Source organism: Galeopterus variegatus, unplaced genomic scaffold (genome assembly GCF_000696425.1).
Source record: "Galeopterus variegatus unplaced genomic scaffold, G_variegatus-3.0.2 Scaffold4211, whole genome shotgun sequence".
Lineage (NCBI taxonomy): Eukaryota > Metazoa > Chordata > Mammalia > Dermoptera > Cynocephalidae > Galeopterus > Galeopterus variegatus.
In genome coordinates this window covers 110428-134244 of record NW_007730322.1, presented here as the reverse complement: position 1 = coordinate 134244, position 23817 = coordinate 110428, and the positions used below count along the sequence as shown (strand labels likewise).

Below are 23817 nucleotides of genomic sequence, written 5' to 3'. Positions count from 1 at the left end.
TTTTTCCAATATTTTTCTGTTATTAATTTCTAATAGAATTTTATTTTGAGAACATATTTTGTAGGACTCCAATTCTTCTAAGTTTATTAAGAGTTGTTTTATGGTCCGGAATATGGTTTATGTTTGTAAGTTTTTCCAATAGTGTGCAAATTAGTATTTTTTAATCCAATATATTCTACTCTGAAATAGTGTCTTTGTTATTGTTCCATGTTTGTTTCAGTCCTGCTCTCTTTTCCCTTCCTCACATGTAGATTGAGAGCTTCATTTGTGTGGAACCGTGTTAAATTACTTCTCTGCACCTCCCATCTCACTTAGCTTAGGGATAATTCCACTTTAAACACACACACACACGACTTATTTATCAATTAATTAAGTATTGCAAATGAATGTTTCTTACATCCAGGGGATTAATATCTGGCAAGATTGGCTCTGTCCTTGTCTGCTGCTCATCACCAAAGTATCCTTTATTCTCCACTCCCAGTGTATCTCTAGGCAGGCTGTAGAGAAGAAAATTGAACACTGACACAAGCTATAAGACAAGCCTGTAGTTAAAATAAAATCATCTACAACATTTTTAAAATACTGATACTCATGTTGCATCCTATAACAATTAAGTCACAATGTCTTGGGGGAACACCAATATCAGTATTGTTTTGAAAGATCTCTAGGTGATTTTAATGTGAAGAAAAGTGTGGGAACCATTGGGATAAGCATTTGGATATGGGCTAGTATGTAAAAGCTTAATTTACTACTTTCTTACCTGGTCTTCAGTAAGAGGATTATATTTTTTCCCCCTCGATTATCCTCTGTGGCCACAAAGCTTAGATATTCTAAGTAGTGGTCCCCTTCAACATACAGAAAATGCAGACATACCTCTGAACTTGCTTCAACTTAATACATTTTTGGTAACGAATTAAAAATGTGACAGCTCCAACACCAGTAACAACCAGGACAAACACAACAACCAAGATAACAACATCTGCAACATTAAAATACATGGTTATTAGCCAGGGCATCAATTTTAGGACAGTAGAATACTAATATCTCGAATTAAAAATGTGACAGCTCCAACACCAGTAACAACCAGGACAAACACAACAACCAAGATGACAACATCTGCAACATTAAAATACATGGTTATTAGCCAGGGCATCAATTTTAGGACAGTAGAATACTAATATCGAATGCAGCTGTTACAACCTTGCTTCTTCCTTCCTAAAGGAATATAATTACTCTTTCTGCAATTATTTCCACATAAAGTAAAAAGCCAAAACATTATACAAATTATCATTTGTATTAGCAATTGACATTTCACCAAAGATTCCTCTACACAGGAAATGTTTTGGTTGTCATTAACTAACTGACTATAGAAAAGGTCTTGTATTGTGGGTTCTCAGAAGACCTAAGCCAAATTTACCAAAACATTATACAAATTATCATTTGTATTAGCAATTGACATTTCACCAAAGATTCCTCTATACAGGAAATGTTTTGGTTGTCATTAACTAACTGACTATAGAAAAGGTCTTGTATTGTGGGTTCTCAGAAGACCTAAGCCAAATTTGAACAGCAGAAGATCTATTAATTTTAAAAGGCAGTTGTAGTAAATTCAGTTTGGGTAGCCAGACATGCAAAATAATAAAAAGACCAGACAAATCCATACAGAAACACAACAATTATGTAGCATATGCTGAAAATAAGAAAAAAAAAACGCCAAAACATTCTCACTGGATAGGCTTTTGATATTTATAAGATATTATATTCTAGGATGCTCACTGGTAACATTTACATGCAAAATAATAAAAAGACCAGACAAATCCATACAGAAACACAACAATTATGTAGCATATGTTGAAAATAAGAAAAAAAAACCCCAAAACATTCTCACTGGATAGGCTTTTGATATTTATAAGATATTATATTCTAGGATGCTCACTGGTAACATTTATGGGTTCTTCCCAGTGTACAGGTGCCTGTACTTCTTCACACTGGCACTCGAGTTCATGGCCATGCACCTGGAAGAGCAGTCAATCACATGTTATCAAATGACTGACATAAGCTTGGTACCTCACTTAGCTTACTATTAGCATGACATCAAATGCACACACACACGCACACACACACTTTTTATTGATTAACTAAACTACCTACAAAATCAAGGATGAACAAAAATAAGCAAACAAAATACAAGAAGCAACCACCTTTGAAGAAGAGAATGATACCGACAAATTGAAGGACATATGAACAAGACAGCATGATTTACCTATTTAGAAAGAATCCATGTCCTTAAATGAACAGGCCCTATTAGAGTTGGACATATCATATTGACATGGGAAATAAATGGTGGCACAATGACAATGTTTAATTCATCAGAGAAAACTGTGTAATAGTTATGAACACAGACTTGTCACTGTAAGAGATGTGAGAGATCGAAGTTTAAGTTCAGGTTTAAGTTTTATATGTACATAAATTACTGGATTTCTAGACTACTGGTCCAATAATAAAACATCTACTTGTAATTATGGCAACATCTACGTGCAATAATGTCTAGTTTGGCTCTTTAGATCGGTTTTATTGATAACACTTGAAATAAATGGATTCCAAATACATATTTGATTTGAAAGTCAGCATAAATACAAATATGCATACATATACATGCACACACAGGCTCAGAAATAAAGTCCTATGTAAATAAATGGCTAGTAAAATGTTAATTTAAAAGCAGTAGAATCTTACAGCATTTTCCTCACAATGAAAGGGGCAATTGGTTGAATTGTAGACCTGTTCAACATTTACACATTCACCATTGCTGCACACCTAGAAATGAATTAACCAACATGAGTTAGAATGACTTACAAGGTATGTGAAATTGTAATTTCATGTAATTGCATGTGAAAGGTATAATACATTCTAATTTATGTGATTTAATTACAACTTAGGCGATTCTTTCCTGTTGTGATATTCCAGTTCTAGTGTCTTCGGTGGACAGGGAAATTCTCTATAAATATTTAATGAAGGAACGGTACATGCAAACATTGTTGTATACAAACTCATTAATTATTAAATATTTATGTCCTTATTAATTATTTGAATGTTAACCAATACAAATTCTATTATTATAATTCCAACAATTTCTTCTGTTTCTATCAAGTTTTCCTTTTGATTTTATATAATGATCTATGCTTATTATACCACAATTAATTGCTGGTTGGGTATTTTATTGATATCAATTAATCTTTTTATTTATGCTGAATACCTTTGTTTTAAATGTTCATTTTCTTGGTAAATTTTATCACCAAAATATTGTTGTTTTTGGTTTTTGCCTGGTTTATCTTTGCCCATTTATTTAATTTTTAACTGTTATTTTTACTTTTACTTATAACTGAACATTAATTTTTTTGCCACCAATACAAGGATAATATTTAAATTTTAAATCAGGAGATTTTAATTCATTCATAGGTATTGTGATAAATAATATGTTTAATTCCACTTCTTTCATCTTATTATATTATTTTTAATATTTGACATTTCACCTTACATTTTGCTATATTTATCCCTTTATTCATCAATTACTTTTTTCTATTTTGAAAGTTATATATGATATTTTCTAAATATTGATTTCATTTAAATTAGAATATTTGAACCTATGCAATTCTATCATTTTCAAGAAAAAGTCAGCATTAACTTCTCTTTGTATGAGGTAAGATATTTATCATATTTTTACTTCTTTCCTCTTCCTTTCACTTCAAGTTAATTATTTGAGTAAACTGAGATTTTAGATTTCTGAAAATTATTATTATTCACTATTCAAGATATTATTAGCAGTCTTATAATAAAAACACTAAGCATAAATAACTCAAATTTACTCAAAAGTTTTATAGATTTGGTTGCTTGCAACCATTTATTTAAAAGCCTATCTTCTCATTTTGACTTCATAATTTAAATTAATTTCCCAGTTGACTATTTTTCTTGACTATTTTTCTTTTCAGAAAATAAATGTGGTCTATATATTACTGCATATTTTCTTAGTCACAATGTGTGTGAGGGTATCACTCTCTTGCTTTACTGTCTGAATAATAACTTGGCTGTATGTATGGTTTTAGGGTCCTGATATTTGTGTTCCTCAAAGCTCTGTAGATGTTGCTTCATTATCTTCTGGTACTTCTTGTTGCAAAGAAATATGATGCTAACCTGACCATTTTTCCTGTAGAAAAATAATGACCCGTCCTCCTTTGTGTTTGTAGCACATTTTCTTTACTCTTGACATTCCTGGCATGAGAGTAAGCATAAATGCTCATTTCTTCCAATGAATTTCTCCTGGTACTAAATGAATTTTTTATTTTATACATTCCTCAGATCAGCAAAATTTATTATTATTATTTTTCTAATTGTATTTTCATCTCTTCTGTTTTATCTAGGATTCCTATTAAATCTGTATGGTATTTCTTAGGATTGTATTTCCTGCTTTTATTTATTTTCTTTTATTTTTAAATTACTTTATCTTGTCCACCTGTGTTATGAAGCTCAGCTCCTAATTTACTTATTTTTTTGGTAAAATCCATTCTATGGTTTATTGTCCAAATTACATATAAACCAGCAATCATTATATTTTGTACTTTGAAAGCAATGCTTCTTGATCTCAAATTACACCATTTTGTAGAGATTAAGTATTTTTTTAAATCTTACCCCCGAATTTAACTTTTACTTGATAAAGGAAGGAATCTTTGAACACCAAGAAGTAGAAAGAAACAATGGGAAAGTAAAAATATGGGTACAAACAATAGGCTATCATTCTCCACTGGAGTTTTCTGAATTATGTTTGATTGTTGAAGTAAAAACTATAATATGGTTCTCAATGTACCTAGAGGAAATACTTAAAATAATTGTATTATAAATGGGGAAGATAAAGGGACTTAAAGAGAGGTAAGATTTCCACCCTTTATTTGAAATGGCAATATATCTGCCCTGGTGGACTGTCATCACTTTTTTTTTTTGTCCTTTTTGAGACCCGCCGCACTGCGCTCAGCCAGTGAGCACTGTGAGTGCACCAGTCATCCCTATATAGGATCCGAACCCACGGCGGGAGCGCTGCACTCTCCCGAGTGTGCCACGGGCTCGGCCCGGACTGTCATCATTTAAAGAATTTTGCAGCACTTCCTTCTGACTTCCTTGGTTTATGATGTGCATTATTCATCAAATTGTTTTCCCCTATAGGTAAGATGTGTTTTCTCTCTTGTTGCTCTCAATACTTTTTCCTTTGTCTTTAGTTTTTCAATTTCAGAGGATTTATTCTGTCTGACATTCACTCAACTTCTCTCTCTAAGGCTCTTTTTTTTTTATTTCTTCTGTTCAGATTAGATAATTTCTATTTTTATTGTTTTCAAGTTCATTTTTTTCACAGTCATGTTATTTTTATTATAATCTTCAAGAGAAAAATGTGCAATTCAAAAGATGTATGCATATTAAAACATCTCACTTATCTTAGTTACATTTCTATTACATTTTTCTTAATATTTCTGGAAGAAGATAGCTTACTAGTTACATTAGTTGCTCCCAAACACTTTTAGTTCACTGATTCTTTCTTCTTTTCCCTCCATTGTGCTGTTAAGTCCATCCATTGGATTTTTAATTTTTATTATTGTATTTTTCGGTTCTAAACTTTTCATTTGGTTCTTATTTATATTTTATACATCTTGACAGACTTTCTATTTCTTTGCCAAGATGCTCTTTCTTTTTATTTATTTTTTTCCATTTGTTTCAAGTGTGTGCATAATTGCTCAGTGAAGCATTTTTATAATGGCTACTTTAAATTCCTTGTCAGAATTCCAACATATGTGTCATCTTATTGTTGCATCTGGAGATGGTATTTTATCATTTACATTGAGATTTTCCTGGTTCTTTGTATAAGGAATGATATTCCTTTGTATCCTGGATATTTAAGGTACTATGAGATACTGGATCTTATTCAAATGATTGTCTTAGCAGGCCTTCTCTAAAACCATGCCTTATTCGTGCCAGATGAAGTGAAAATCCAGGTTCTTTATATGGCCTTCATGACACAGTGGGGATGGGAGGATTCATTACCACTGAACTGTGATAAAAAGTCTTGACACCCCACTAAGCTCCTTCTAAAACCCAGCATGGAGGGGAGGAGCATCTGTTATAGTTGAAACAGGATGGAGGTCTAGGCTTTTCCCTTGATCTTTGCCGATGTGGCTGCGGTAAGACTGCAGTATTTTTCTCTCTGGTGTTTGTCTGGAGTAGGGTTATTATTTCCAAAATATTTTCTATCTTGTTAGCTCACTTCTTTCCTGGTTCCTTGGCTAGAGAGAGTGAGATTTTCTTGGTGCTTTTTTTGTTTGTTCCAACTAGTGTTTCCAAGGTGTAGGCTTATCTAGCACTCAATCTGGCATATAGAGAAGGCAAAAAGAAAACCCAGAGAACCTACTCTCCTGTGCTTCCTCAGGTCTCAAGGTCTCTAGCTCATCTTTCTTCTCCCAACCTAGCAAGGTCTTATGCTTTTTAAATATATAATGTCCCTTGTTTTAACTGTGTTTAGCAGAAGGAGAAGTGTCTACTCCATCTCATCTGGAACCAGAAGTCCCTATATGTATTTTAAAAGTAAATCCATTATTAAAATCTTCCCTAAAAATGTTTCAAATACTACTACACACCTATTAGAATAACCAAAGTTCAGAATACGGATGACACCAAATGCTGGTGAGGATGCAGAACAATGCAGGCTCTCGTTCACTGCTAGTGGGAACGCAGAGTCGTGCAGCCACTTAGGAAGACAATTTGATGGTTTCTTACAAGACTGAACATGCTCTTGCCATACAATCCAGCAGTTGCACTCTTCAATTTGCTCAGGGAAGTTGAAGACTAGTGTTCACACAAGGGCCTGTGCATGAATGTTTATAGCACTTTTGTTTAGAGATGCCAAAATTTAGGGGCAATCAGAATGTCCATCAGTAGGTGGGTGAATGAATAAACTGTGGTGCATTCAGACAGTGCAGTATTGGTCAGTACTGAAAAGAAATGAGCTATCAAGCCATGAAGCAAACTTAAATGCATATTACTAAGTAAGCGAAGCCAGTCAGAATGGGGCTAAGTCCTATATGATTTCAATTGTGTGGCATCATGGAAAGGGCAAACTATGGAAAGGATAAAAAGATCAGTGGTTATCATGGGCTTGGAGAGACGGTGGGATGAATACACAGAACACAGAGGAACGACCGTATACTATATTGGTGGATACATGTTCTTATAAATTTGTCCAAACCCATAGAACGTTCAACACCAAGAGTGAACCCTAATGAAAAACTACAGATTTTGAGTGGTGGTAACGTGTTATGTAGATTCGTCATTTGTAACAAATGCACCACTTTGGTGGGGGGTGTTGATAATGGCAGAGGCTGTGCATGCAATGGGGATATGAGAAATCTCTGTATCTTCTGTTTAATTTACACTAAAATTCTCTTACAAATAGCATCTTTTAAAAAACGTCACTTTTTCTGGATGACTTTCCTCTTTTTTAATGTATATCTGTTTCCTAGGGGACTATTGCCTATGATTTCTCAGGTTGGTTTCCTTTGTTCACACTGTTGAATTCTTCCATGTCTCTTGCTATTTCTTCTCTTTGTCTGTTCTCATAGAATGAATTTTATGTACACATGATTGTGCCCTGGGAAGATTGTTTTAAAACCCATGTAGATAACTCTTCAAGTATTTCAGGTTCAACTAAAGGGAAATATTGAGATGCGTGTTACTTTGATTTTGCTTTTTTCATATGTTTAATAAAGGGAGAATCACAGACGGTTTTGCAACAATTCTTCCATGTAAGAAGATGATCTAATTTTCTTCTCCCCTCCTCTCCTCTCCTGCCCCCTTCTTCCTTCTTCACTCTTCTACCCTTTCCTTGTCTTCCCTATTCTTCACTTTTATTTCCTTTTCTCTATCTTTCCCTCTCTATGCTGTTAGTACCATAGCATAACTAAGGAAAAAGGCACTTAGTGGCAATGCAATATATTTGCCCTATCATTCTGTGCCAAATTAAAATGTATCCAGGAAAAATAAATACTTAGACAAAGAAAAAAGTTTTTATGCATATTAAGTTCACTATATCTAAAAACAGTATCCCAATGCAGATGACTAGTGTCATTGTGATATCAGCAAAGACTTGCATTTGCTGTGCACAAATTCTCTCATTAGGAATTGGCTGAAGAGCTGGCACCACTGATTGGTGCCTCTGCTGTAAACCTTCTTGGGAGGAAGAGGCACTCCGTGTGGTGGTACATGGTCATGTATCCCAATGCAGATGACTAGTGTCATTGTGATATCAGCAAAGACTTGCATTTGCTGTGCACGAATTCTCTCATTAGGAATTGGCTGAAGAGCTGGCACCACTGATTGGTGCCTCTGCTGTAAACGTTCTTGGGAGGAAGAGGCACTCCGTGTGGTGGTACATGGTCATGGCACATTTGTAAGACTGACATGTATTCCTTAACAACTGCTTCCCTATCAGCCTCTTTCTTCAGTCCCTGCCACTCTTAATGAAGGGAATGCCAGACTTTGACTTCATACCTTAGGTTGATTTTCTGTATCTTAAGTGAATAGCAAATTGTTTGGTATTTTCTTCAGCCTGATGCTGCATACACTCTACCTTGATGAACATCCTTGAATTTTCTAGAAAATTAAATTTACTTTAATTTTCACAAATATAGATTTCTCTCCATTTCAATATTCATTTAGTCATTTTAATGGGGAACAATATAGTTCAATGTATGGACTTGAAATGCAAATCTAAAGTAAATCATTAAGTTCTAATTATTATTTTTTTACATTCTGAATTTCTATTATCCAATTTATTTTTCTATTATGCTATAGAAATGCCACTGTAATATCTGCAGGTGGTGGTGCAGAGAGAGAGGTAGAAGACATATTATATGGAGAGAAACTACTTGATTGCAAAAGCTGACTTTTTGGTAAGGTACTGTATGTTTCTCATATATGCTAGATTAGCTGGCTATTGTTTATAGTATACATTCTAACATTTTCATCTTGGTATGATAAACCCTCTCTAATATGGCCTTATACTATCCGTTCAGCTTCATCTTTTGCCATTTTACCCAAAGCTGAAGACACTCTGAAATTGTTGGTTATCTGAAGATGCCATATGCTTTGTGCCTTTTCACATTGTGTAGGTATTTCTGAAAAGTCTTTCCCCATTTTCTGTGTGTTAAAATTGTTGGTTATCAAGTGATAACCTTCTATGAGCAAAGTAAGCCCCTTCTTTTAGATTCCAAAAGCACACTGGTCACAGCACTGCAAGAGTACTGTTGTCAAATTGCAATGATCTGTTTAGTTAATGTGTGAAATTCTCAAGTACACTCATCTTTAAATCATCTGTGTCTAGGATAGTCATTGGCACCATAGCACATGGCCAGTAAATATGGTTGAATAAACAAAAATAAATGAAGAATGTATGACTACTTTATAGTCACATTAGTTAGAAAATTATTGTGTCTATAATTTCATTACATGTCTACTGTTAAGATACTTGTTAAGCTCATTTATAAAGTAATTATATATTTGGAATAACTAAAATTAGGCAAAATGAATATTAATTACAGTGTTATTACTCCTCTGCTCCTCAATTAGAAAACAAAGATGCCAATTTTTTCCTGCTTTTTTATATATATAGATCCCTCTGGAACCAATTATAAGATCCAGTGACATTTTAAAACAGCTGAACGAAGAAGTTTCAATAAAGCAAAGGGATTTCGTCTTACCATTCCATCTCCACATTTTGTTCCAGAAGCAACTAAGCCAATATCTTCAGAATTGTGGTGTAAAAAAATGGTTTTGCATTTGATAGTGACATTCTGCTGTGAATTCTTAAGGTAATAGGTCTTGTCTTCCCCAAGGAGAGATGAGCGTTGTCCTCCAATACAGTATATCTTTCCACATCGTACATCTCTGAAGGAAAGGAAGAATATTCTCAAACTTACAACCAGAAATAGAGCTTAAGAGAATAAGCTGGCAGCATCCTGGTCACTTTTCTCTAGACACAGGTTTGTTGACAGGTTAAAGGGGCCAGGAGACGCAGAGGAAAACCATTGGATAGCAAAGTCCTGACCCCGCGAATTGAGATGAGTAGGTGAAGAATGTAAAATGATCACATTTCTTTTTGATATCTCTATGATTCTCACAAATAAACATTAGCTCAAGTTCATGGAAGAATATTTCTCATTAGTCATTTGAATTGGCATAACTTTAATCAGGACACCAAGAATCCCTTCTTATTCTTTCTTGCATAGAGCATGTCAGTTGATTCTGACAATAGACCTGTGAGGATACCATTATTATAACCCCATTTTACAGATTAAGCAGCAATTGAAAGGAATGGAAGTTAAGTGACTGTCTATTCTCACCTAGTGTATTTATGAGCAAATTTGAACTCAACCGTAGGTTTCTGAGGTTGTTGTTTTTAGCATAAATTTTGTTTTGTGGCATATAAAAAGCCCTACAGAATGTCGGTAACAAACCTAAAATTTTGGCTCATTCCTATAGGACAATAACAGAGAAATGAAGGCTATTATTTTTATCAATAAATCATTCACTATGATTGTCTCTCACCATCATCAAACAATTCAGAGCACTGAACACTCCGGGTGGGACATTTTCCCATGAAACAGTAGCCTTCTGAGTTCTTGCAAGGAGATCCATTGACTTGGAATTGGTCCTTAGGACATCCAGAAGAGTGGCCAGTACACACTTCAGGAAAATCACATTCATCTTCTGCTGGTCTGCATATGGACCCTGCTTTTTTCAACTGTTAAGTAAAAACAAAGAGACCGAATCTTGGACACATTTAATTAGGTAGGGTTCAGTAAGTAGGCAGAAAGCAGACCCATTTAATTTGTCTAAAAAAGGCTTTAAAGATGAATTATAACTGCCTTCTTTATTCTACTATTACTATCATCTGTAAATAGCTTGGATTTTATGTAATTTAGGAATAAGAAGATGGTGATTTTAAAATTTGGAATTAGAACAGCCTTAGGTAGAGTTGGAATGGAGATAAAATGAAGAAACGGTCATGTGTTCTCATTTATTTTGTTTTTTCTTTATCACTTGCTCCAGTACACGCATCTCTGTTCTCCCAGCACTCCCCCCTGACAACAAACAAACAAAACTGGAAGCCCCTGCCTAAAATGAGGAATCTACATTCTCAAAATATCAGAACCCTCCATATGACCTGGAAAAATACCCTGGCTCTTATTGCTGGAGAGAACTGCATTGAGATAGTCACTTATTTAGCCATTCAATATCTATTTAATTGTGCTGGGTTCTACTGGATTTGAAGATGTTCAAGGCATGCTTTCTTTTCTTTCCTTCTTTACAGCAGGGTAAACACAAAGTGTTAATAAACCTTTGGACAGAGCCATTTGGATTTCTGGTCATCTTGCCTAGGAATATTTTACTACCTACTAGCCACAATCACTTTCCAATCCCAATATAATCTTTTTCCCTTTTAGCTCATTGTTGTTGGGATATGAATTTTCCTCCCAGCTGAGATTAAATAAGTTAGACTTAATCTAACTAAAGATTTACAAATGAGCAAGGAGAGTGTTGGTCATGTGACTTTACTCCTAACACACCAAGTGCTGCTAACCAGCTTCTGCACTCCCCAGACCATAGCACTATCCAATGCTCCTAAGTCAGAGCATCTCAGGTATTTGCAAGCCTAGCCCCATTCCAGAATTAGGGTGTTGGGTCATCCAATGCTCAGAAAGTTGTTTGGTCCTTTATACACTTAAAGTGAAGACAGCAAAACCATCTGAGAGCACAGGATCTTACCTGACAAGATTCACAACATTCTCCTTCTGCACAAGTAAATCCTGGCTTCAGTATACATTTGTGTGCATCACAGCAAGGATTAGTACACTCCTGGCAATAACCAAAATTTAAAGATCAGAACTGGATGTGTGTTTTGGTTCGTGTTCAAAGAATTAGCTAGTTGTACTTCTGTGTAATCTTTCAGAGTTTTAAATTTGTAAATACAAATGCATGATCCTTGGCTATGGTATTTAGGTAAAGATTACTGTTTGGAGCTGGTGTCTGGGACTTTTACTGTGTTTCCTTGTTGTGTGGCTGTTTGGTACTCCACAGCTAATGAATTCTCATTGACAGAATTAGACAGTCAAAAGTTTGTGACTTTCTGTTCTCCTGGTGACTTCCATTTTCGGGAAGGCTCCTGCCACTTCCTTAAACTAAAGTTCAATATGAGGTACTATAACTTCTGAAGATCTGATTTTCCCTTTTGCTCAAGATGCCAGGTATTTCAGGCTGATCTTTCTTTTTTTAAAAAAAAAAAATAAAGATGCATCACTAAATAATCTCCTGGTGACTTCCATTTTCGGGAAGGCTCCTGCCACTTCCTTAAACTAAAGTTCAATATAAGGTACTATAACTTCTGAAGATCTGATTTTCCCTTTTGCTCAAGATGCCAGGTATTTCAGGCTGATCTTTCTTTTTTTTAAAAAAAAAAAAATAAAGATGCATCACTAAATAGCAGCAGGATGGTCACTTAGGCCCTATCTACTTAAAGTAAAATTGCTTAGAAAATTGTGTGTTTGTTCAGGTCAGGTGCTTCATGTGTTAGAGTGAAACTGTGGAACCATTTCATAGAATGTGCATGGGCATTATCCAAACTTAAGAGGCTCATCACATTTAATCTAAGACAAAGACTAGTTCTTGTAATCTCTGAACAGGTCACTGCCTCCACTCTAATAATAGTATCTTAATCACTGTTCTCTTTTGAACTGTGCAGTGTCTAGAGCTTAGCTACTAAAAGTGTGGTCGTCAAACCAGCAGTGGCATAACCTGGCAGCTTGGTAGGAATGTAGAATCTCAGTCCTACTTCAGACCTACTGAATCAGACTCCATGTTTTAACAATGTCCCCTGGTAATTTATATGCACTTGTTAAGTGGTCTAGGACAAATACCTGTATGATGAGCTCTTGAAAGAAATAGCGTCTATGTTGGGGAAAAGCAGATCAAAAATTACTTTAAAATTTGCCTCAAAGCCTTTTTAAAAATGCTCCAGAGAACAAGACTGAAATTAATATGTGAAAGGTTAAAAGGTTTCCACTCTTTTAAGAAAAAGTTTCCTAATGAGAACTGTCCGACCATGATATAGGCTAGCCTCATAAGGCCCTGAGTAAAATCTGATTGACTATGACAGATTTTGCAGAACAGATTCCTACTGTGCATGAGAGAACAGATTTAACGACACTGATGGATCTTCCTCACAAGAAGAGCCAATTAATACATAAACCAGGCAAATGTGATACTGCTGATCTCTAGCAAGATCATTGTAAATGATTTAGGACTTGGTAAAAAAAGCCTTGAAATGAGGTTGCATAAACAGCTTGCTTCCAAATGAAAGAGAACAGCAAACAAACACAGTTTTAAAGCTTTACAAGAGACACCATGGTCGATTTGATTAATGGCTACATCCCTGCCTAGGTTCTGGCTGAGCATAAACTTTGTAACTTAAAGACAACATCAGTTGCAAATACCTGCACAGGGCCACAATCACATTCTTCTCCATCGTCCAACATTTTATTTCCACAGTATGGGAAATAGTTGAACTTGTCAGGAAATGGAACATTGAGCATGCACTTTGGCTTAGAATCCCTCAAGTATCGATGGTACTGGATTTGGCTGCATTTACTGAATTTTACTGCAGGAATGCTAGAGGTGGCATGAGATAAAAGATAAAGATTAATCAATGCATAGTGGTATAGCAGCCATGAAAGTTTTATGAAGAATTTAGAAAGAAAAGATATAAATGTGCACCATTAGAGCAGAGCAGTAACTAGGCTCTTTATTACGGAAAATTTCTTCTCCAAACACAGCTAACATGTTATTTTAGTGAAAATACTCTTGTTATATATTCTCCAACGACTCCCTCCTGAATCCGCCAGTTTAGCCTGGTTGTCCAGCCTTGCTGCTCCCAGAGTCCCCTTTATTTGTCCCTCTTGAAATAACCCATACACTTGTTTATCATCCCTGAAAATTACAAACTTCCCAATGCAAGGACTGTATCATGTTCAACTTTTTAAAAAAAAAATAGCCACTAGTTAACACAGTGCTTGGCTACAGAGTAGTCCCCTATAAATATTTGTTGAAATGAACTGTTTATTTAATAATGTCATATGTATCCTTAGGAACACAATATATTTCTTTCTAAACTTAAATCCACCTCCCCTTCACCTTCCTTTATTATTACTGACAAAATAGTTAAATACAGAAGGACTTTTAGTCTTGATTACGTTAGATTGGGATGGTGGGACTCTGAAAAAAACATTACTAATTATGTAGATAATTGTGTAAAATGAGATGCCAGTTACTCAGTTCTTACTCTATGCTAGCCACTGCATTTTGGTGTGTTAGCTACTGTACTTCACCTAATCAATAAGTGGAAGCATCATCATCCGCAGTCACTTTTTCTTACCATATACAATGCATTATGTGTACTTGCTGTGATTCAAAGATACATAAGACTTAGGAGCTGGCTGCAAGGTAATTTACAGTATAGGGGGACAGTGGACGTTCATTTATTCTGTAACTATTTATGAAGTACCTGAAATGTGCTGGGGACTTTGTTAGACAATGGCCATATAACAGTGACCCAAACAGACAAAACCCTCTGACCTCATGGAGCTTATATTCTAGTGGAAGAGTAAAATAAATAAGCCAAACATATAAAACATAGATTATGGTAGTTGGCTCTGTGGATTTATTGAATTGTGTCCCCCAAAGTTCATATATTAGAAACTTAATTCCCATTGTAGCTGTTGAGGGTGGGAAATCCTACTACAATAATTGAAAGGTGGGGCCCTAAGGAGGTGATTAGAGTGTAGGACAATGCTGTAGTGAATGGATTAATAATGGTCATTGGAGCATGGTTCTGAGGGCTTTAAAAGGAGAACATGTGAGAGGTTAATCTCTCTCTGCTCCACCATTTTCTGCCATGTGAGACCCCTGGGTCACTGTCGCCACCACCAAGACCCGCGTCAGATGTGTTCCCTGGACTTTGGACTTCCCATCCTCTGAAACTGTAAGTAATAAATTTCATTTTCTTTGCAAATTACCCAGTTCCAGGTACTTTGTTATAAGCAATAGAAATGGACTAATAGAGATGGTGATAAAGTACTAAGGAGAAAACAAAACAAATGCCATGATATGTGTACGAATGGGATAGATTTAAGAAGCTGGATTAGGTGGCCAGGGAAGGCCTTGTTGAGAATGACATTTGAGTAATGATGTGAAGGAGGAAATTATATCTTACAGCAAAGACGACAAAACAAGACATGCCGAGTCTATTTCTCCCCAGACTGCCTCGGTAGAGGTTGGTACCAATTGCTCATTGTGGTGATCCCAGATGGAACCTTTGCAGTGTTCCTGGACGGAGCTAGAGGTTTTCTCTTACCCTATCACTAGAGACACTACCACTTGATAAGATTTAGCCTTACAAGAGAAATTCCTTATAATAGGTCTTCTAGGAAATTCCAAAAAATAACAACATATCCCTACAATATTAAATCGTGACACAAAAGCTACTCCCCAAATATTTCAATGTATTCTCTATATTGTTTGAGCCTCACCTTCCACCACTATCCATCACGCATTTTCCAAGTGGACAGGTGCATGGGAACTCGTCATGCCACATCCCAAGGTTATGCCCCAACTGATGGGCCATTCTGTTTGCAACTATGTTTATGTCAGGTAAAAGATCCTGAGGCAAAAACAAACGAAAGAGTGCATTACAAATTTCTAAAAGATAGCACACTGTAGTACTTAGTTCTTCAAACTAGTGGTTGAGAGACCTGGTTTCTAACTTCTAGTTAACTGTACTTAGTTGAGAAGTCACAGACTTAGTTACCTCCCTCCTGGGCACCTTGGTTTCTTTAAGTACATAAAGAGGCTAGAAAAATGACTTTTTAAGCATCTCTAGCTCTAACATTTTGAAATTATTTTTTTGTAGCACAGTAGTAGTCACCATTGAATTTACTTAGACTCATTCTTACAAATAACTAAAAACTATTAACTACTGTTACAATGGTTTGAGTGTTTGTGCTCCTCCAAAATTCATATGTTGAAGCCCTTACCCCAAGGTTTGGGAGGTGATTAGGTTATGAGGACAAAGCCCTTATGAATGGGATTAGTGCCCTTCAAAAAGAAGCCTGAGAGAGACTCCTCATGAGGACAAAGCCCTTATGAATGGGATTAGTGCCCTTCAAAAAGAAGCCTGCCCCTTCCACCATGTGAGGACACTGTGAAATGGTGCCAACTATGAGCCAGAAAGCAGACTCTCATCAGAGACCAAATCTGTCACACCATGATCTTGGACTTTCCAGCCGCCAGAACTGTGAGAAATAAATTTCTGATGTTTATTAGCCACCCAGTTTATAGTGTTTTGTTACAGCGGTCTGAAAGGACTAAGATAAATGTCCTATGCAATATAATAAATATTATTGGTTATCTTTTCTATACTAGATATTCAAAGGGGATAAAAACAAAAATATGTGAGGTCCTTGTTTTCAATTTATAGTCTCACATTGCAAAGCAATGCTATATAATTTCAAGGGAGGGATTTCTATTATCAGGAAAATCTGAAGGTCAGAGATATAAAACTCATGGCAGAATCAGTTGTTATCTTGGCTCATAGTTGTATTCCATGTTTCAATCGCTAATTAATAAAAATAAAAATTCCAAAGAGGGGTAGGATATCATGTTACTGGAAATCTAATAAAATAACCCTAATCTGGTGATCTCATCTTACTTATATGAAATTTGAAATGTGTCCTGGACTGGTTTTAATATTATAATCACAGTAGTATAACAGCCTAGATCAAACTAGATTGACTCTATTATGCAAACCTTATGTTACTGAACTACCATAGACAAAGCTATAAGCATAAAAATAACTATATAAAAATTAGTTATGTAGTTATTTTAATAAGTGCCAGCTTCTAAGTTTGAGGTCTTAACAAGACTGGGCTGGGCACAGCAACAATTTATCAGAGAGATAAGGAAATAAATACAAACCTTTATGTTCTCAATAATCTCTTAGGGTTATTTGGACAGCATCTATTAGAAGATTAGTGACTTGGGAAAGGATCAGATAAACCAGAGGAGTCAAAGTTCATAGGCTTATGCTTTCTGAAAACAAAGGGCAAGGCTGTGTTGCTGTGATATATTAAGTGGTTTACACACTTCTTATCACAGGAACAACTGTCCTCACTTGCTAAATCAGCCATGAGATTTTGTATACGTTAATGTTCCTATAAATAGTGATATATATATTTTTTCCTTTTTGTCTTTTTTACTGACCGGTAGCAGGATCGCAACCCTCGGTGTCGTGCCTGCACCGGGGACCGGCAGCGGGATCGCAACCCTTGGTGTTGCGCCCGCCCCGCGCTCAGCCAGTGAGCAGGAACCGGTCTCCACATGGGATCTGAACCCTTGGCGGGAGCGCCGCCGTGCTCCCAAGCGGCGCACTCTCCAGTGTGCCACTGGGCCGGCCCAAATAATGATATTTAATATGCAAAATAGCTTTCCTAATCATGGTATGTTAGTCTGTGTCTACTGTTCTTTTAAACTCTGGTCAACATTAGCTTACCTTTATTATTCATCTACAGTTTTTTAAATAAAACATTTCTTTTCCCATTTAATAATGAAAACATAGCAGTTTATAGCATATCTTGGTGGAAATGTATGACAAAGTGCACACATGGTCTGTTTCAAAGGAACACAGAACATTACAGAAATTTAATTCAAACGTTGATTAAGTAATATAACAGAACACAGCCCACCTTAATGACACTGGAGGAATAATAGGGCAGGCACATACTTCCTGGGTAAGAAATTCCTTGCGCATGTGTGTAGAGCCACTTCCCACTATAAACAAGATGCAAATACATTCTTCAATCTGAGTGAGTAGTTTAATTAACACAAAAATAAAGTCACAGTAAACGACAATGCTAATGAGTTTGCACATAAAAGTGCCTTCTTATTTCTGGAGTTCTGGGACTGTGCATGACCTTATTTGATACTTAGCTCATTTTAAACCTGTGGCATACTAGAGGCATCGAAAAAGCCAGTTGAAATCTTAAGTTGAAATTGTAAAAAGTTGTTTTCTAAGAAACAGACAAAAAATATAAGGTTAGAATCTCATTTTACTTGACTCTAAACCACTTAAAAGACAAAAAGTAAATAAGTTAATTAAATTTAAAAGTGTTCAGAGGAAAAAATGCAACACAGTGAATGAACTCAACACTGTGATCAGTTAGGTGTGGTGGAAAATTTTTTAAACTTTCAATCAACCACAGAAACTCAGAGCAGATTTGATAGATATAACACAACTTTTAAAAGAGTTGTCATGCAAAAAGAGGACTATTACTGGATTATCTAAAAAGACAAATGTAGATGTGTTTAAATTTTTATTTAATTTTATTTTAATTCAAATTTTATTTAATTTCAAGAAGAGCATTTAGACTTGACCCGCTTTAAAGAGAGCTGTCGTTGGCTGGAGGAACACATTTGGAATGTAATAGGATTCAAATACCAGGAAGGTGGTCAGGCTAGATGAGCCCTTTTTGCCTTTTTACTTTTTTGGTCAGAATGATACACTCTCTGTCTTTACTATTGAAATGTTCCTATCCCCACATTTTTAGTGTCAGTATTTGACTATGCACCTTCAGGGAACTTGGAATTCTGATCTCCCTAGACTCTGGAGATCTTAGGAGAACACCACTTATGGAAGGGAAGTAACAGGAGAAGTATAATCTGGAGTCTGACTTCTCTCATGGTCACTTGAAACCCAAAGTAACACCATGATAATGCTATATATACCATTTTGCCACGTCTGAATCTATGTGAATATAGAAGGAAAGATGCACAAGAAACTCAACATGTAAGAATTCCCAAATATGATCCCCAGATGGGACACTTAGCACTTAATCCTGTTTCCCTATTTGCACATGTTATTGACATGAGAAGCTACTAGTAAGAATAAGAGACATTCTATGGCAGTAAAAGGTTTTCCTCTTATACCCATTTAAATATATCTGAACTTATTTATTAGGTATTTAAAAATACCTGTACAAGGAGGGAGTAAAGAGATTAATATTTCCCAGTATAAAGTTTATGGTGATATTTACTACCCTCCATCCCCCTAAATTTGGGGGCATGCCAGTGCATAAATATCCAAGACCATATCCAGGCACAACTATACTCTCAGAAATATGTGCTGTGTGCCATCCCAGGTGTGAAAATCAGGGATGATATTACTTTGGAGATCTGGTTCACTCTCCTCAATCTGCCAAATGACTAGACATGACCTCCAACAACAGGCTGTGGAAGCTTCATGTTTCTGAGTTCAGAGTGGGAGACAGTCAGCAAGCTGTGTCTGATTGGGAAGATAAACACTGATATTATAGGCAGATAAAGTAGGTAAAATGGGTACCACTCTAATATGTAGCTTTAAGGGTATCAGAAGAGATGATAAAAGATTCCATTGTTCCAAAGTAGTTCTTCTGCAATTTAAATGTTTCTTAGGACAACAGGACTATGCAAAACGTAAGTTCGTATTAAGTTGAGTTCCACAGTTATTCAGTCTTTTTTTTTTTTTTTTTGCAGGCAGCTGACTGGTACAGGGATCCAAACCCTTGATCTTGGCATTACAAGGCCATGCTCTAACCAGCTGAGCTAACCACCAGGCAGATTAGTTCCACAGTTATTCACCATTTCTCTCTGGGCTAAGTACTGCCCTAGATATTTTGAATAACAAAAATGATTAAAAAAAAATAGCCCCCTTTTAAAAGGAATTAATGATTTAGTAATCTAGACAAATCCAAACTTTAACTTAGGAATATTAAAGCTGTGGTAGGTTTAACTTATCAGATGAGTTATCTGTAAACTTGCATAGCAGAGAAGATGGTCTTGAAGGGCTGGTCACTGGACAGGCACATTTTGATGAGGAAAAATGTCCAGAGGGTAAGATTCTTTCCCAGAAAGGCAGATTTTGGTGGAATACTGGAATGGCATGGCTTGGGAGGGTGCGGGCAGTTAGAACTGGATGCTGATAAGTAATGTAAATGGATTCTAAAAGTACTTTTCTTACTTAATGACATTTTCAACTATGCCCAGGAATATGAATACATCAGATTTTTCTTTTCTAGTATTAATCAGTATGAGAAGGAAACATTATTAAATAGCCCACTAGGAAATTTTCTGAATAGCCAGAAATAACATTTTTGTCACCATGTACTACCAGAAAGTCAATTACTTTAAAAAGTTTTTTGTTGTCCATTTGTTTTGTCTTCTTTTTTAATAACCCACCTAAGGTGCACAGGAAAATAGACTAGTCACATACCTGAGTAACAGAACATGATCATAATTCTTCCTGTGTTTAAGGATTGTTTCTTGCCAACTTGAGAAACGCAATAAGGTAGTTTCTATATTTGAATCTATTTCTATTTTATCTCCCTTTGTCCATATTTCAAGGCCAACCAATGTCACATGAATATTCAAGGTTTTATAAATCTGTTCAAAGAAGAAATCATTTTTCACAAAGTCAAGTTGCTAGAAGAATCCTTCATCATCATTATATTACTTTACATATTCAAAAAACACAGCAATTTCAACTTGTGAGGTATACAAGCAAACAGTGCAGGTTTCATTTTACAAACAGATATATTGAAATAAAACGTAGAGTGTATTGCACAGAACACTGGGTGAATGTCCAGGGCCAGCAAAGAAATTGACCAAAGAGGTCTGATTCCCCTTGAAGTATCATAAGCCCTGCAGGACTCAGGATGTGTCCAGAAGAAAGAATTTATTAAAGCTCTGAGATTATAACTGAAAACATGAATTTACTAACAGAGCCACAGATGGCTTTTCTTCCATCTCTCTACTTTAGGCCAAGAGTTGCTTCTGTGGCAGACAGGAAAGTTGGTAATGGTTTTCAAAAATTTAGTTTAGCTGCCATGTTTGATCTCCATATTCAATATTTATTTATTTATTTATTTTTTCCTTTTTGTCTTTTTTTACGTGTCCGGCAACGGATCGCAACCCTCAGTGTCGCGCCCGTACCGGACGGGACCGGCAACGGGATCGCAACCCTCGGTGCCGCGCCCGCACCTTGCTCAGTCAGTGAGCAGGAACCGGTCTGTATGTGGGATCCGAACCCTCAGCGGGAGCGCCGCCGCGCTCCCAAGCGGCGCACTGTAGCAGTGAGCCACCGGGCCGGCCCTCCATATTCAATATTTAGGAGCACTTTTTTTTTTTTTTTTTTTTTGGTCTGAGGCACTTCACTGGGGATTGCTCAAAGGTGGAAGAAATAGTTGCCTTGAAGGCTTCTCGTCCTTATTTCCATCTGCTTCTGAAAACACTTACTTGATAGATACTCTGATGCCAGGACAAAAGATGACAGACAAAAGAGTGTAGGTAATTATTATGAGAACTGTGAGACAACGAACTATGTGTTATATTGATTTTATATTCTATAACAGCCAGTACAAAGTAGGCTGAAAGAATTAATGATAAACTATGAACACTGAATCAAGATCAGAAATGGAAACGTCACGCATACAACATTACTACAGGTACAAAGTTACAGTTAGAGAAGAAGAATAAATTCTAGTGCTCCAGAGTGACTATATCTAATCACATTGTATTTTATATTTCAAAATAACCAGAAAAGAGGATCTTGACAGTTATAAACACAAAGAAATGTTAAACGTTTGGGTGATAGCTATGCTAACTATTCAGGTTGGATCATTATATAATACATGCATGTATCGAAACAACAAACTGTGCCCCATAAAAATGTATAATGAAAAATAAATAAATTAAATGATTGCAATTTTAAAAAAAGGAAACATACCTAGTTGTTAAGAAGTTTAATATTCATATTATTCCTATAGCAATAACTTTGTGTTAGTTTTTACTTGAGCTAACCTGTGCAATAGGAATACACTGAATATCATGTGTTAACATAATGACCCAGAAAGGCCATTTCATAACCATGAGAACTGAGCTTCATTGAAACTTATAAGAAGTTAGACAGGTAGTCATATCACGACCTCAAATCTGCACTGAAGCTTGTGATGCCCATCCTCTTTCCTCTTGACCCTGATATTATTGTGAAGTAAACATTACGAGTCAGGTCCTTCAGAGCAAGAATTATTTAACTTGGGATCTGTGGATTCTCTCTAATTATGGTGGGCTTTGCATTCATAAAACTGGATGCAGTTGCAAACGGAAACACTATTTGTTATCCTGTGAGTGCATTCTCCTCTAGTGAGAGTTAATCTTGTGAAATGAAAGCCATGTTTTATTTGCTAAATGCTTGGATAAGTTTGGAGATACATCTTCAAAAGGTGGTGGAGAGTTTAATTGCTCTTCATAGTAGAGAAAGAACTTTGCAATTTCTGAGATAAGAGGGGTAAAGACATAAGGAAAATAAAAGTGAGAGAGGATACAGTGAAATAAAATAGTTTGGGCTGTGTGAAAAATAAAGGGCCAGTGAGAAGTGATACAGTGAGAAGGCTTATGGAATTTTAGATCCCATTACTTTAAATTGTTAGTGGTAAAATGTGCTGTGCCACCTCCCAATCTAAATGCAAATCTTCAGTAAAAGTTCAGCAGTATTCAACAATTTTGTATTTTTGTTTACTTTGGAGGTGGGGAACTGAGAAGAGAAACAAAGTCTTGAATTAGGGTCAATGCCAGGGCAGTGTTAAAGACACAATCAGAATATATGAGAAATGGAAGAAAACAGAGGTGACTATAAGATCTAATCATTCCGCCCCACATGGTTCCTACCTATCAGAAAAAGTCATGGCAGGATTTTCACTTTCCACAGATATAGACTTAAAGAGTGGACAGGAGTTCTGCTCCTGCCTGAGATACACAAAGTTGGAAAGAACGTCGCTTCTACCCGGAAAAAGAAAAAGCAAGAGAATCTACAAAATCATATCTCTCCTTGAAAGTATCAGAGAGCTGAGATAACAGAGCCAATGAATAGCCTGAAATCCGAGGAAAGACAATCTCCTTCAAGCAGATGGTACTGGAGCATCTCCCCTGTGGCAGAGCTTGAGAGATGAAAAGATCCTGAGCTCCACATAAGCAGGTAAGAAGAACTCACCAGATGCGTTGAAAGAATTGCTAGAGGCCAGGTGTGGGGTGGAATGGCAGTAGAAGGCTCCATGGCCAACATGGACATAAGACTCTTCATACCACGTACAGGCTCTTCTCCAGAGCCTCCTCCAAATGATGGAGCTCAGAGTGGAAGACTGGAGATACCCTCCCTCAGTGGTAGGAGCCCGAAGGACGGGGTCAACGGCTTCTCTGAAAAAATTATATAATCTACCAGATTCTTCTCCCTGAGGAACAAGAGCCTTAAGCTGCTGAGGGAACTGCAGAAAATCAATTTTATTTTTAATCCACAGAACTCAAATGAAGGCCTACTGTGGTTGAAGGAAAGGAAAAGAAAAAAACCTTCTACCCCTGGAGGAGAGGCAGGAAACCATCCTGAGCCCAAAACATTCAAGGTCTCCTACCAATATGGAAGGAGAATGAACATTGAAAAACACCCACCCAAAGACCATGGGTAGGGCTTCCCTAAGACTGAGGGTAGATCAACAGAGAATGTTCTGGGCCCCACACCTAGGCCAGCAGTCACCCAGTAACAACAATAGCAGATTACTACTGAAGAAGAGATGAGAACTTGGAGGGAAATCT

The 23817-nt window shown here is 36.3% G+C and overlaps 1 protein-coding gene across 1 annotated transcript in view; it reads right to left on the bottom strand.

Annotated features, from left to right (window-relative positions):
- The window catches only part of ADAM7 (ADAM metallopeptidase domain 7), a 58136-nt gene that overhangs the window by 9548 nt on the left and 24771 nt on the right, over positions 1 to 23817 (bottom strand). Inside the window, exons 9-19 of the mRNA XM_008587005.1 lie at positions 20447 to 20616; positions 17886 to 17970; positions 15675 to 15805; positions 13584 to 13758; positions 11860 to 11949; positions 10639 to 10834; positions 9792 to 9976; positions 2737 to 2817; positions 1937 to 2015; positions 874 to 979; positions 398 to 497 (exon numbers count right to left, since the gene is read on the bottom strand). Of these exons, the coding sequence (XP_008585227.1) occupies positions 398 to 497; positions 874 to 979; positions 1937 to 2015; positions 2737 to 2817; positions 9792 to 9976; positions 10639 to 10834; positions 11860 to 11949; positions 13584 to 13758; positions 15675 to 15805; positions 17886 to 17970; positions 20447 to 20616 (1398 nt within the window). The remainder of the gene's footprint in view (positions 1 to 397; positions 498 to 873; positions 980 to 1936; positions 2016 to 2736; positions 2818 to 9791; positions 9977 to 10638; positions 10835 to 11859; positions 11950 to 13583; positions 13759 to 15674; positions 15806 to 17885; positions 17971 to 20446; positions 20617 to 23817) is intronic.